This window comes from Lynx canadensis, chromosome B4 (assembly GCF_007474595.2).
Source record: "Lynx canadensis isolate LIC74 chromosome B4, mLynCan4.pri.v2, whole genome shotgun sequence".
Classification (NCBI taxonomy): domain Eukaryota; kingdom Metazoa; phylum Chordata; class Mammalia; order Carnivora; family Felidae; genus Lynx; species Lynx canadensis.
Window position 1 is genome coordinate 131,507,657 of NC_044309.1, and position 13,286 is coordinate 131,520,942.

The window sequence follows — 13,286 nt, forward strand, 5'->3', positions numbered from 1 at the left end:
TTCTGTGTCTCCCTCTCTCTCTGCCCCTCCCCCGTTCATGCTCTGTCTCTCTCTGTCCCAAAAATAAATAAACGTTGAAAAAAAAAAATTAAAAAAAAAAAAAAAAAAAAAGAACTATATAGGCTCTTTCTTGTATTAAGCCCTGGTTTCCAAACCCACTACCCACCTCTTGGTAAATTCTCACTGGTGAGGGGGTTACTCAGTTTAACCCAGAAAATTTTTCTGAATTTCCAATCTTGGGACTTTTATTTCCTTTCCTACCAAAAAGGCTCTGGGCTTCTACATAAATTAGTCCATTCCCCTCCAGGGCTCCATAAACCGTGGTATCTTTAGTTGTTATTCATTTTTTATCAAGTAACAAAATCTTCCCTTCCCCAGGACAAAAGTATGCATTTATATTTGTATACCAAAAGAAGACATTTGACTTTGCTGAATACAGAAAATCTGCTCCTAGATGACTGTCTCTGCTTATTCAGAGAAGCAGCTTCTGTGGTTTAAAAAAAGTAAAAAAAAAAAAAAAAAAAAAAAAAAAAAAAGCTCTTATTTCCCAGTACACCACTCTGAACAATTTCTGCTTGTCAGGCTGGTCTCTGTTTCCAAATCCCAGCTTCTCTGCCTTTGCACATGCTGTCCCACAGCTTAACCTTTCCTCTCCCATTTTTGCAATCCTATAATCCAAGACCACACTACTGATTAATTATATAATCACTCGCTCTCTCTCATTCTTTCACAACTATTAGTATTTTAACACTAGTATCTTAACTAGTGTTCACATTCTTTGAGGACAGGAATCATACTTTCCTTGTACATCTTTTAGCTCCAAGCATTGGTGAGTGAATGACAATGGATAATCAAATACCTTTTGTAACAAATGGTACTTTCAATACTTGTATTTTCATATGAAGTGATATGAAGTGATGAAACATAAGCTATGAAATAAGCTATGATATGAGGTGATGCAACATAAGCTATGAAATCTTTTTGTGGTCAATAAAGATTGTCATTGTAAATATTGCTAGTATTTTAATTTTTAAATACTTTTAATCATACATTCATTTTGAAAACTACATTTTATTTTTGTGTCACAGAAAAACAATATTTTTTGTACATTTCTAAAATTAGTACTCGGAAATTTTACATGAAATTAACTTTAATATTATCTTTTTAATATTTTGAATTCTCTACCCCAAACTTAAAATATAAAACTCATGCACTATTGATTATCCCGAACTATAAAGTTCCTAGTTACCTTCCTCTTTATCTTCCCAATAAAAAATGTTTGTAAAAAATAAAAAATTTAAAAAACACGTTTTTTAAAAGTAATTTCAACTTGTCAAAAAGTCAAATGGTTTAAAATTTAGTTTAATATTTCTTTTCTGTTGCTAAAGGTGAATATACAATTTAATGCTGTAAATACAACAAAAACTTTTTTGTGTGTCCTGTAAACATTCCTTCCTTAAATGGTTCCCTCCTTTGGAAGTGTATCTATCTCTGTTAAGTGTTCAAGAGGGAATGGGACATTTTCGAACTCAGGTTTTCCATCTGTTTAGTGTCTCATTTGGACACTAAAGTGAGGGGATCAGTTATCCCTTCTAGTTTTCAATAGGTTTATATATATTTCAATAGTTCATATATATTCCTGAATTGACATTCAATGTATAGTTATTACACATCAGAAACTTTTAGCGTAAATGTAACATTTAAATTTCTTTTGCTGACTTTCCTTTAACAATAACACATGAAAAAAACAAACTCTTACTTCGAGACCTGAAATTTGAGACTGCTTTGCCATTTCTTTAGCTCCTAATAAGCACTAAGAAGCAATTTGCATCAATTCGCCACCTACTCCTTGGCATCCCCAATTCCTCCAGCAGTTATTGCGAAGGTGGCTTCATTTTCAGGCATCTCGGGGCTAACAGAATACAAGGGAACAGAAGTTTATAAAAAGCTCCATTTCTATAAATACCATATTCATGTCACAAGCATCACACTCCTATCAGTCTGAGTCTCCAGAGACATTTCAGAGTTGCTAGAGCTAAATGTGGACTACAGAAATTTACCCACAAGTATTATCAACTCTCACACTTACTGAACAACTTCCATTTGCAAGGTTCTGAATATCAAGGAAAATTACCCCAAACTTGGAAATAGGCAGAAGGAATAACTAGGGGGTTCTTTTAGTATACTCTCAGGCATTGTGTAGCAGACCTTTAGGAGCCCCGATTTGAAAGGGATGTGCACATTTCTACTGACTAAACTAACGCAGGGGAAAATTGTGAAAGGCTTTGAAGCAAACTGAAAGATTACTGAGGGCCTTCAGTGGAAAAATAGGTTGGGGTGCCTGGGTGGCTCAGTCAACTGAGCGTCTGTCTGACTTGGGCTCAGGTCATGATCTTGCGGTCCATGGATTTGAGCCCCACGTCAGGCTCTGTGAAGACAGCTCAGAGCTCACAGCCTGGAGCCTGCTTTGGATTCTGTGTCTCCCTCTCTCTCTGCCCCTCCTCCACTCACACTCTGTCCCTCTCTCACTTTCTCTTTCTCTCTCAAAAATAAACATTAAAAAAAAGAAAAAAGAAAAGAAAAGAAAAATAGGTTGCCCAGGACACCCTTCCCAGTTCCCCAGTTCTGTGAGGACTCTGCCTTCCATTGTCTTTGAGCTATTTACAACTCTGTAAATTGTAGGTAACCAAGAGTAATACAAATTATTCTTGTCCATAGAAATGTAAATTGTATGAGGAGGAATACAATGGATTATTGTCCTGTGGATACTGACCTGCTTTTGATCAATTTATAATTCATGTCAGCATTCCTCATTTGGCTCCATATGTGTGCTCATTTGATTTTTTCTTTGATCTGGTTATAAAATTGTATTGGTTCCTGCATTAATTAATGAGTTAAATAAAATCTTTGACATTTCATATTTGTATGTGATTGTATGGTCTTTAAAATTTTACCTTTTAATTTATTCTACAACACTGTAGGGGTCAAGGTTAATTTGTAGAAAAATGATAGCAATGGAGATGAGTTTTGTCTGGGGGTAATGCAAATGATGCCAGGCTATAGCACTGGAACCATTGTGTAGAGAAGCAACTGATTTCCCTCCAGTAGAAAAGACAACTTCAAATGTTATAATTTATCACCTTGTAGGATACTAACCAGTTTTCCATCTATTTGCAAATTTATTTCATCACTCCTTTGATTGACTACATAAATCTCTGTCAAATTATCCTTTGAATCAATGTCTTCATCAATTAAGGAGTTGAAACAAGACTTTGACATATGTTTTATATTTACTTGCAAAAAAGTAATGTTTTTAAGCTTATGAAAATCATACCTTATTATATACTAGATCTTACAGATTTCACAAAAATAGACAGTCTACCAGGTGAGGGGCGCCTGGGTGGCTCAGTCAGTTAAGCATGAGAATTTGTCTCAGGTCACGATCTCACAGTTCATGAGCATGAGCCCCGCTTTGGGATGAGTGAGTTTGAGCCCTGCTTTGGGTGAGCACAAACCCTGCTTTTCTCTCTCTCCCTTGCTCACTTGTGCCCTCTCTCTCTCTCAAAAAAAAAAAAAAAAAAAGAAAAAAAAAAGTCTAACAGGTGGAACTATGACAAATGACAGATATGCAAAGTAAGGTAAATTTCATAAAGTCAATATATATATTATAGAACTCTGAAGAGAGGAGGCATTATCCCAACTAGGTTGATTAGGGAAGGCCTCATAGATAAGCCTCTGAAGAGGTTTTTGAGGCAGAATTGGGTGGTATTCCAAGTAGAGGGAATAGCATGAATAAAAAATTGGAATGGAGATACTTGTTTTGTAGATAAGAAAGAGAAGACTAAGAAGTTAGCGTTAGATATGTTCTGTTTAAAGTACCTGTGGGATACTCCTGTAGAGGAGTTCTGTAAGCAGTTGGAAGTGAATATCTAAAGCTTGAGTAAAAGGTTAATAAACAAGAAATAAAAATTTGAAAATCACTGATCACAAGAGAAAGAGCCTACTGCTACTTTGTGCTGTTATTATATCCAAGTTGTGGTGACTGTTTAGTAATATTAATAGCTTTCATTTATTAAGTATTTACTAATTTACTACAGGCTCCTTTATATTATTTTACTTAAATCTTATGAGAACCCTTGGGTATGTATTATTATCCACATTTTACAGAGAAGATTGAGGTTCAGAGAGAAGTAACCAGGGGGCACACTGCTGGTACATGATGATGCCAGATTAGAGACTAAAGTATTTGACTCCAAAGCTCATGTTCTTTTTTTTTTTTTTTTTTTTTTTTTTTGAGAGAGAGAGAGAGAACAAGTGGCAGAGGGGCAGAGAGAGAGACAGAGAGAGAATCCAATGCAGGCTCTGTGTTGTCAGGGCAGAACCTGATGTGGGGCTTGAACTCACGAACCGTGAGATCGTGACCTGAGCTGAAATCAAGAGCAAGACGCTTAACCCACGCCCCCAAAGGTCATGTTCTTAACCACTAGACTAAAATACCTCTCAAAGTTGGTTTTTGTTTTTTGTTTTGTTTTGTTCTGTTTTGTTTTGTTAGAGGGGTAGAGATTAGGCTATACACTCTGAGCACCCTAAGGGTCAGGTTACTTCCCTTAGGAAATAGCAGGGGGGGGGTTCCCCTGAGGATAGCAAATGGGCTATAAATAAGGCTTGCTAAGCTAAAACTACAGCTGCTAAAAAGGCCTGAACAGAATCAGAAAAGAATGTTTGATGGCAAATACTCAGCTGGCCACTTACAAATGGCAGGAAGATAAGGAGATGAGAAAGAGGGAAGCCTCGCAAGCTATCTACAAAGTTGAACTGGTGATTTTTTTATTCTGTTCTAGAAACAGAAAAAAAAATTACTTCAAAAACTTGACCATTTGGGTACCTTTTCAATTTTTGGTAATTATTTAAAATTTGTTTTTCCTTTGAATTCAGCGGGATTCTTTGTTTCTACTGTCCACTGACCTCAGATATGCTAAGTAGAATAAAATAAATGGGGTTTTTCTTGATTCAAAAGCTTTAAAGGGAGAATAATGTATACTTGGGGGCCAGCAATAGTTACTTATGGGAGCAATAACTATAGTGACATCCTACGGAAAGAACTGAGTCCCTTTTTGTAGTCACTCCTGTACATCTGAGAATTCTTCTGATAACCCCTTTCTGTTCAATTCCTTGAGAATTTTGTGTTTTTTTTCTGAACAGGAAATGCCTTTCTACTACATCTGTATAAAGTAGTAGTTGAGGCCATGGGACTAGCTATGACTGTCCTAAATAGATCATCTTCAACAAATTAAAAAATGGTGTAAGATTAAAAGTGTCGGCCTTAGGGGTGCCTGGGTGGCTTAGTTAGCTGGGTGTCTGACTCTTGATTTCATAATCTCATATTCTGTGAGTTTGAGCCCCATGTCAGGCTCAATGCTGACAGCATGGAGCCTGCTTGGGATTCTCTCTCTCCCCCTGTCTCTCTGCCCTTCCCCTGCTCATGCATGCTCTCTCTCTTTCTCAAAATAAATAAACTTAAAAAAAAAAAAAGAAAAAGAAATAAATAAAGGTGTCAGCCCTAGATTCAGACAGCACAGATTCTAATCCTGATTCCAATCTTTATTGATTGATTTCGGGGGAGTCCATTCATTTACTCATTAAGAAAATATTTATTGAGGACCTGCTATATCCTTATTGTAGGCACTTGAGATCTAGAAGTGAAAAAAATAGACAAAGATTCCTGCCCTGTGGAACTTATATTTGGCAAGAAGAAGAAATGGGTAATAAATAACGAACATAATAAATACATTATGTAATATGTTCAAAGATGATGAGTGTTATGGGGAAAGAAAAAAATAGAGCTGGGTGAGGGAGACAGAAGTGTGGGAACTGGGAGGAGTTGCGATTTTAAATAGGGAGATCTAGACAGGTATTGTGGAGAAGGTAACATTTGATCAAAGACTTGAAGGAGGAGAGACTGGTTACCAGAATGAGGGCTATGTGGGGAAAGAGTATTCCAGGCAGGGATAACACTAAGTGCAAGGCCCCTAAAGTAGAAGTGTGCCTGGCATGTTTCTAACAGCAAAGTGCCCTCTCGGGTTGCAGTGCTGTGAGAAGGGGGAGAACAGGGGAAACAGGATAGGGATATTTACATAGCTCTCTGTAAACCACTGCAGAGACTTGAGCTTTTATTGTGAGTTAAAATGGGGAGCCAGTGGAGGGTTTAAAGCAGAGGACAGATATGATCTGACTTAATTTTACAAAGGTTCACTCTGGCTTCTATGTTTAAAATAGACTGTAGGGGTGCCTGGGTGGCTCAGTCATTCAAGCGTCTGACTCTTGATTTCGGCTCAGGCCATGATCTCACAGTTCATGGGTTTGAGGCCCGCATCGGACTCTGCACTGACAGTTGGGAGCCTGCTTGGGATTCTCTCTCTCTTCCCCTCCCTTGCTTGTGCTCTCTCTCTCTCTCAAAATGAATAGAGTTTAAAAAAATGAAATGGACTGTAGAGAGGCAATGGTTACCTGTTTCCTCATGTGGAAACTATGGATAATGACCTCCATCTCTTAGGGCTGTTGTTATAAGTGATGAAATATATATATATATATATAAAGCACTTGGTGCAAAGCCCAGGACTTGGCAGCCACTCAATGGGTATTAGCTACCATTATTATTAGCATCATCAACTTCTCAACCAAAAAGTTTCCTTTAAAGTCAAGAATTCTTTGTGGGAAATCTTTAGGGACCAGAAAGAAGGGAGGACAAGCTGCATAGCAAATTAAGTTTTGACATTTTAAGCTCTGATCTAGTTTTGGTGTTTTTATTCAAATTTATGGAAATTTGACATTACTAACCTCTATGATAACTTTAATTACCCTTTATTGAGTATGCAGAACCCTAGTATTCTCTCAAGACTGTAGAACTGCAGGAGTTACTTGTTCCTACAAATAGGGAGGATCTGATAAAATATGCAAATGATTGAACATATAGATGGAGTTCATTCATTTGTTAATTCAACAAATAGTAATTGAGTTCCTACTATGTGCCACATACCATGTTAGGTGCTGGGGACATTGGTGAACCAGACTCAGTTCCTATTGTGAGGGAGAGGTACATGTAGCCAGCTGATGTAATTCAGAGTGAAAAGTGTTTAGGGAAAGTTCTAAGCACAGCAATCTGTCTAAGATGCAGACCAAGAAATTTATATCTGTGAAAAGATGGAAAAATCCTACTACCTATTTAATTCAATAAAGAACATTTAGATTGCTGAAGCTTCATAAAACAGAATTTGTATATTATAGCTTATAGGGACGGGTCATGAAAAAATAGTCTAAATAAAAATCAGATAAATGGGAGAACTGATTATTTAATGTTTATTCGATGACAGCTCATAATAAGTACCGTGACACATGGCAAAAACCAGATTAAGAGCTCATGTGATTTCCTTTTGCTGATTTTTCCTCCTTTGGGTAGAGTTATTACAAATCTTCGCCTTGTTGCTCAGGGTTGGCTAATAAATCAGTCACAAATACTGCACACGTATTACATCTCAGGCACTGATGGAATCCAGCAGTGAGCAAGAGAATCGTGTCTCTATCCTCGGGGAATTTGCTGTCTAGCAAGGATGAGATATATTATATAAATCATTACCAATGGAATATAAGCTCTATGATGGTAGGGCCTTATCTTTTTGTTTCAGTCATTGTTCTATCCCCAGAACCTCAAATAGCTGGTATGTAGTATGTCTCTCTGTAAAAACTTATTGTTTGGGGCGCCTGGGTGGCTCAGTCGGTTGAGCGACCAACTTCGGCTCAGGTCATGATCTCACAGTCTGTGGGTTCGAGCCCCACGTCGGGCTCTGTGCTGACAGCTCAGAGTCTGGAGCCTGTTTCAGATTCTGTGTCTCCCTCTTTCTCTGACCCTCCCCTGTTCACGTTCTCTCTCTGTCTCAAAAATAAATAAACGTTAAAAAAAAAATTAAAAAAAAATTTATTGTTTATAATTTTTCATTAAATACGTAAAGTACCACAAAAGAATATATAGTACAGTAAAGGGTACAGCCTAGACTGTAAGGGTTAGGGAAAGATTCCCTGAGGAAGGGATGTTTAAACTGAAACCTAAAAACAAAACAAAACCTGGCAGAAGAAAGGAGAATAATATATCTCTATCATACTCTGTGCTTTCCCTGCACGGACACAATTTGGTTGGAATTGATTCTTTCATTATCTAGGTTTACTGTAACTTTGGGAGGCCAGGGACCAAGTCTATGTGTCAACAGAATCTCTGAATCCCTAGAACCTAGTCCATAGTAGGGACGTCACAATGAATTGAATACTTTCTGAGAAGGAAATTCAAGCATGTAGTATCTGCCAGTGGCATAATTACAGCCCCTTAGGAGAGGCAATTCTATTTAATGTCATATGCCCAAGAATCTGATTAAAAATAAGAAAATATTGGGCGCCTGGGTGGCTCAGTTAAGTGTCTGACTCTTGGTTTCAGCTCAGGTCATGACCTCATGGTTTGTGAGATGGAGCCTCACATCTGGCTCTGCACTGACAGCAGGAAGGCTGCTTGGGATTTCTCTTTCCCTCTCTCTGCCCCTCCCCAGCTTGTGCTCTCTCTCTCTCAAAAAAAAAAAAAACAAACAAAAAAACAAAAAAACAAAAACAAAAAAAAAAGGAAAGAAAAGAAAATATTTACCTGTCATAAATCTTGGCAATTCTCAGTTCTCCTCTTCCTTTTCTTAAGCTTATTCTTGTTGTTGAAGCATGAGCCAGAATGTGTCCCCCGATGGGTTTTTTGGGGTCTGCCTGAAAACTGAATTAATAAACACCTTTTCAGGATTTTTTTTAAGTTTATTTGTTTATTTTGAGAGACAGAGCACAAGTGGGGGAGTGGCAGAGAGAGAAAGGGAAAGAGAGAGAGAATCCCAAGCAGGCTCTGCACTGTCAGTGTGGAGCCTGATAAGGGGCTCGAACTCATGAACTGTGAGATCATGACCTGAGCCGAAGTCAGACACTTAACAGACTGAGCCATGCAGGTGTCCCTACACCTTTTCAGGTTTTATCATATGGACTATATACAGTAAAATCTGCAATAAGGAGGGAATTTTTCTGTGGAGAACAGCAAGGGATGGGATTGGTGTGTGTTCTAAGCAAGCAGAGGCTCATTTGTTAACTATAGAGTGGGGTAGGGTTTGGAGCTGCTATGTACCCCATTGCCATCCACTTCAGGCTTTTGAGAGTCCTATGATGAACTGTTTATGTTTTAATTTTTTAAAAGGACAAAACACAAATAAAACATTATTCACTGTCTTAGGATAATTCTTGGGGGTAAGTGATTTTTCTTCTTTATAAAATACAAAGATTGAACTTATTCATTCACTTATCAGAAATATTTATTAATGGCCTACTATGTCCCAAGCACTATTCTAGTCTAATGAATAAAAAATACCCAGTTATCCCTATGAGGACATGATGTAAATGAGAGCAGATTGAGAACTTCCTTCTTAGTCATTAACTGTATGTTGGAAGCCTTCGATGTTGTGCTCATTATGAATTTTCAGTGAGAATAATCTTGGAAATATCTGTGTCTTTATTACTTAAGCCTAAAGTTTATTCTTCTAAAATAAGTTGCAGAACAGATGAGTTTTGGGGCGCCTGGGTGGCGCAGTCGGTTAAGCGTCCGACTCCAGCCAGGTCACGATCTCGCGGTCTGTGAGTTTGAGCCCCGCGTCAGGCTCTGGGCTGATGGCTCAGAGCCTGGAGCCTGTTTCCGATTCTGTGTCTCCCTCTCTCTCTGCCCCTCCCCTGTTCATGCTCTGTCTCTCTCTGTCCCAAAAATAAATAAACGTTGAAAAAAAAAATTAAAAAAAAAAAAAAAAGAACAGATGAGTTTTTACTACATTTGATCATATGGATTAAAAAAATATATGATTTCAAGGTAGTTACAAATATTATTGATGCTCACCATGAGAGATCTACTCACTAGGGGACTAACACTTCCTTGGCAAGAAGCGAAAGGTTCTTAATAACCCTAATAGTGGACCCTTTACAAAAACCAAGTGCAAAAATCCTTACTAAAACACTAGCAAACCAAATCCAGCAGCATATTAGAAGGATTCTACATCATGAACAAGTAGGATATGCCTTAGGAATACAAGAGTGGTTCGACATAGGAAAATCATCAGTGTAACATACCATATCAACAGAATGGAGGAGAAAAAAAAAAACCCACATAATCTTCCCAGCTGACGCAGAAGAAAACCTAGGCTTTGAAATCATCAAGAAGGGGAACTGAATATAAACTAACAGGTTATACTTGATCAAAATAAACTGTGACATAGCATACTAACCTCAGCTTTGGGAGAATATGGTTACAAGTCATTTTAAATTCTGCTTGTTCCACGAAGGTGTTGAGAATTCTAGTTACTCGAAGCATGAGCATGGTGTATTAAGGATGTGGCTGACTGGCATGAGGTTAAATAGATTGTAGGGTAGTGAGGATAAGAAGCTCTTTGGGAAAGGAATCTGCTATTATAAACTGCTGCTCGATTAAATGGTTTCGGGGGTTAGGACCGGAAGATCCCTGGCTGGGGCTGTTAGGATTGGTTAAGATTCAGTAGGTCCAATGTTGGAACAAACACAGATCGTTCATTTTGAAGTGAACCACTATCAAGAAAGCAGCAGCCAGAAAGTTGAGACTGACAGCAGTTAAGTCAGAAGGCTTGGGGTACCTGGGTGGCTCAGCTGGTTAAGCGGCTGACTCTTGGTTTCAGCTCAGGTCATGATCTCACAGTTTGTGAGTTCAGGCCCTGCACCAGGCTCTGTGCTGGTGTGGAGCCTGCTTGAGATTCTTCTTCTTCTCTCTCTGCCCCTCCTCCACTTGCTCTGTCTCTATTGCTCTCAAAATAAATAAACTTAAAAGAAAAGTCAGAAAGCTATATACCACATCCGCTTTACCCATTCATCAGTTAGTGGACATTTGAGCTCTTTCCATAATTCGGCTGTTGTCAATGCTATAAAAATCAGGGCGCATGTCTTCCTTCTATGTAGTATTTTTGTATCCTCTAGGTAAATACCCAGTAGTGCCATTTGCAACAATGTCGAGGGAGCTAGAGAGTGTTATGCTAAGCAAAATAAGTTAGTCAGAGAAAGCCAAAAGCATATGATCACTCATATGTGGAATTTAAGAAACAAATGAGCAAATGGGGGAAAAAGACAAGTAAACCAAGAAACAGACTCTTAACTATAGCAAGCAAACTGATGGGAGTGCCTGGGTGGCCCAGTCTGACTCTTGATTTCAGCTCAGGTCACGATCTCACAGTTTGTCGGTTCGTCGGTTCGGGCCCTGTGTGGGGCTCTGTGCTGACAGTGTGGAGCCTGCTTGGGATTCTCTCTCTCTGCCCCTCCCCTGCTCATGCTCTCTCTCTGCCAAAATAAATAACCTTAAAAAAAAAAAAAAGATTTAAATAACAAACTGATGGCTACAAGAGGGAAGGGGAGGGGGATGGATTAAATAGGTGATGGGGATTAAGGAGTGATGAGCACTGGGAGCTGTATGAACTGTTGAGTCACTAAATTCTACACCTGAAACTAGTATTACACAGTATGTTAATTAATGGAATATAAATAAAAACTTTAAAAAAAGTCAGAAGGTTAGGTTGCTTTCTGCAAGGCAGCTGAAGGGGTAGAAAGCAATAAAATGATCTCAGATGGATAAAATAGCTGGAGGTGAGTTGCCTGTATAATGCTTACAGATAGATACCACTCTTTTTTAATGGAATTAAATTGTCCAGGTCATCCTACATTATCAGTGGTTCTTCAAGGTCTTAAAAGAATCCTATGTTCTATACAGATAGGCTGCGTCAGGTACTGATGATATCAAACAGGTGTGTGCCCTCCGAACTTGCAAATACTATATTTACACTTCCCTAATGCACTTTTCATGTTGTGCCCTTAGTGCTATTATTATTCACCTATTATATTCCCCCTCAATCTCTCTTCTATTACCTGTCACTAAGCTCCTTAAGGGCAGACAAAACTGGATTTAAGTTTGTAGCAAGCACCTACACAGTGGGTCCTCAAAAACATTTTTGAGGGGTGTCTGGGTGGCTCAGGTCGTGATCTCACGGTTCGTGAGTTTGAGCCCCACATTGGGCTCTGTGCTGATAGCTCAGAGCCTAGAGCCTGCTTTGGATTCTGTGTCTCCCCCTCTCTCTCTGCCCCTCGCTTGCTCACGCTCTGTCTCCCAAAAATAAACGTTAAAAAAATAAAAAAAATTTTTTTTTTAACATAAGACATGGAAGTTACAAAAAATATCAAGAATATTGGATGATAGAAAGATTAGTGCTTCCACAAGTTAGACCAATTAGAAATTTCTGTCAAGGGGAGACAAGGAGAGTAAAGCTAAATGGGTGAGGACAGGTTTCAACAGCTATGGTTACTGCTTCTCACAGATGGTCTCTCAGTACTGCTTAGTAGTTCTCCTATATGAGCATGGTTGGTGTCCTTAAGCCCCCTTGTCCATTCTTGTCCCTTCATCTTGGATAACAATGCCTGCTTCTTTGTAACAAAAAAATGAATGCTCTCAGGAAGAAACTGCCTCAACTTTCCCTTCTTCCTATCTGCCATTTACATACTTACCTACGATTGTAGTCATCCTTCCTACTTCCCTCTCCAACTTTTCTTTTTTCTTATTCCAAGTCCTCTCACACCTTGATGCCTTTACACACATACTTCCCTGTAAACAAAAGCCCCTTTCCCACTGTGTTTGTTCATTTACCCACTTACCCACCAAGTGTCAGCCCTTCTTGGAAACCTTGCCTGATTCTCTGAAACAGAGTAGAGCCTGCCTTGTCTGTGCTTTCATGCCACCACACATTCCTTTCAAAGAATAGTACGTTGGAATTTTAAATCCATGGGTCTCAGTCCCCTACCATACTCCAAATCCTTATTCATCTTTGTCATTCCAGTGCCTAGGAAAGTGCCAATAATGTAAAAGGCACTGAATAAATACTGTTGAATGAACGGAGAGGAGGACAGTTTGGGCATCCCTGGTTTAGATCTTTCCGGATACAGATTTTGTGACACACCTTCAAAGAAGTTATAATTCAAGGAAATTTTGAAAGGTGTTCTGACAGAAAGGTAAATGTAAAAGGAGACAGAATTTTGCTCTAATGGAAGTAATCCAACACCACCCCATGACAGATAATTTAAAGAACAGAAAGGTGGAGCATTTAGATGGATAGCCATGTTGTTTTCTTAGCAAATTATTGTTTGCTGTTACCAATATGGTATCTTTT

At 38.6% G+C, this 13,286-nt stretch overlaps 1 protein-coding gene across 1 annotated transcript in view; it reads right to left on the reverse strand.

The window, feature by feature from the left end:
* Positions 1-1,317: 1,317 nt before the first annotated feature.
* Positions 1,318-13,286, reverse strand: part of DMC1 (DNA meiotic recombinase 1) — a 41,659-nt gene continuing 29,690 nt past the window's right edge. Inside the window, exons 13-14 of the mRNA XM_030320631.1 lie at positions 8,684-8,800; positions 1,318-1,912 (exon numbers count right to left, since the gene is read on the reverse strand). Coding sequence (XP_030176491.1) covers positions 1,843-1,912; positions 8,684-8,800 — 187 coding nt within the window. The 3' untranslated portion in view covers positions 1,318-1,842. The remainder of the gene's footprint in view (positions 1,913-8,683; positions 8,801-13,286) is intronic.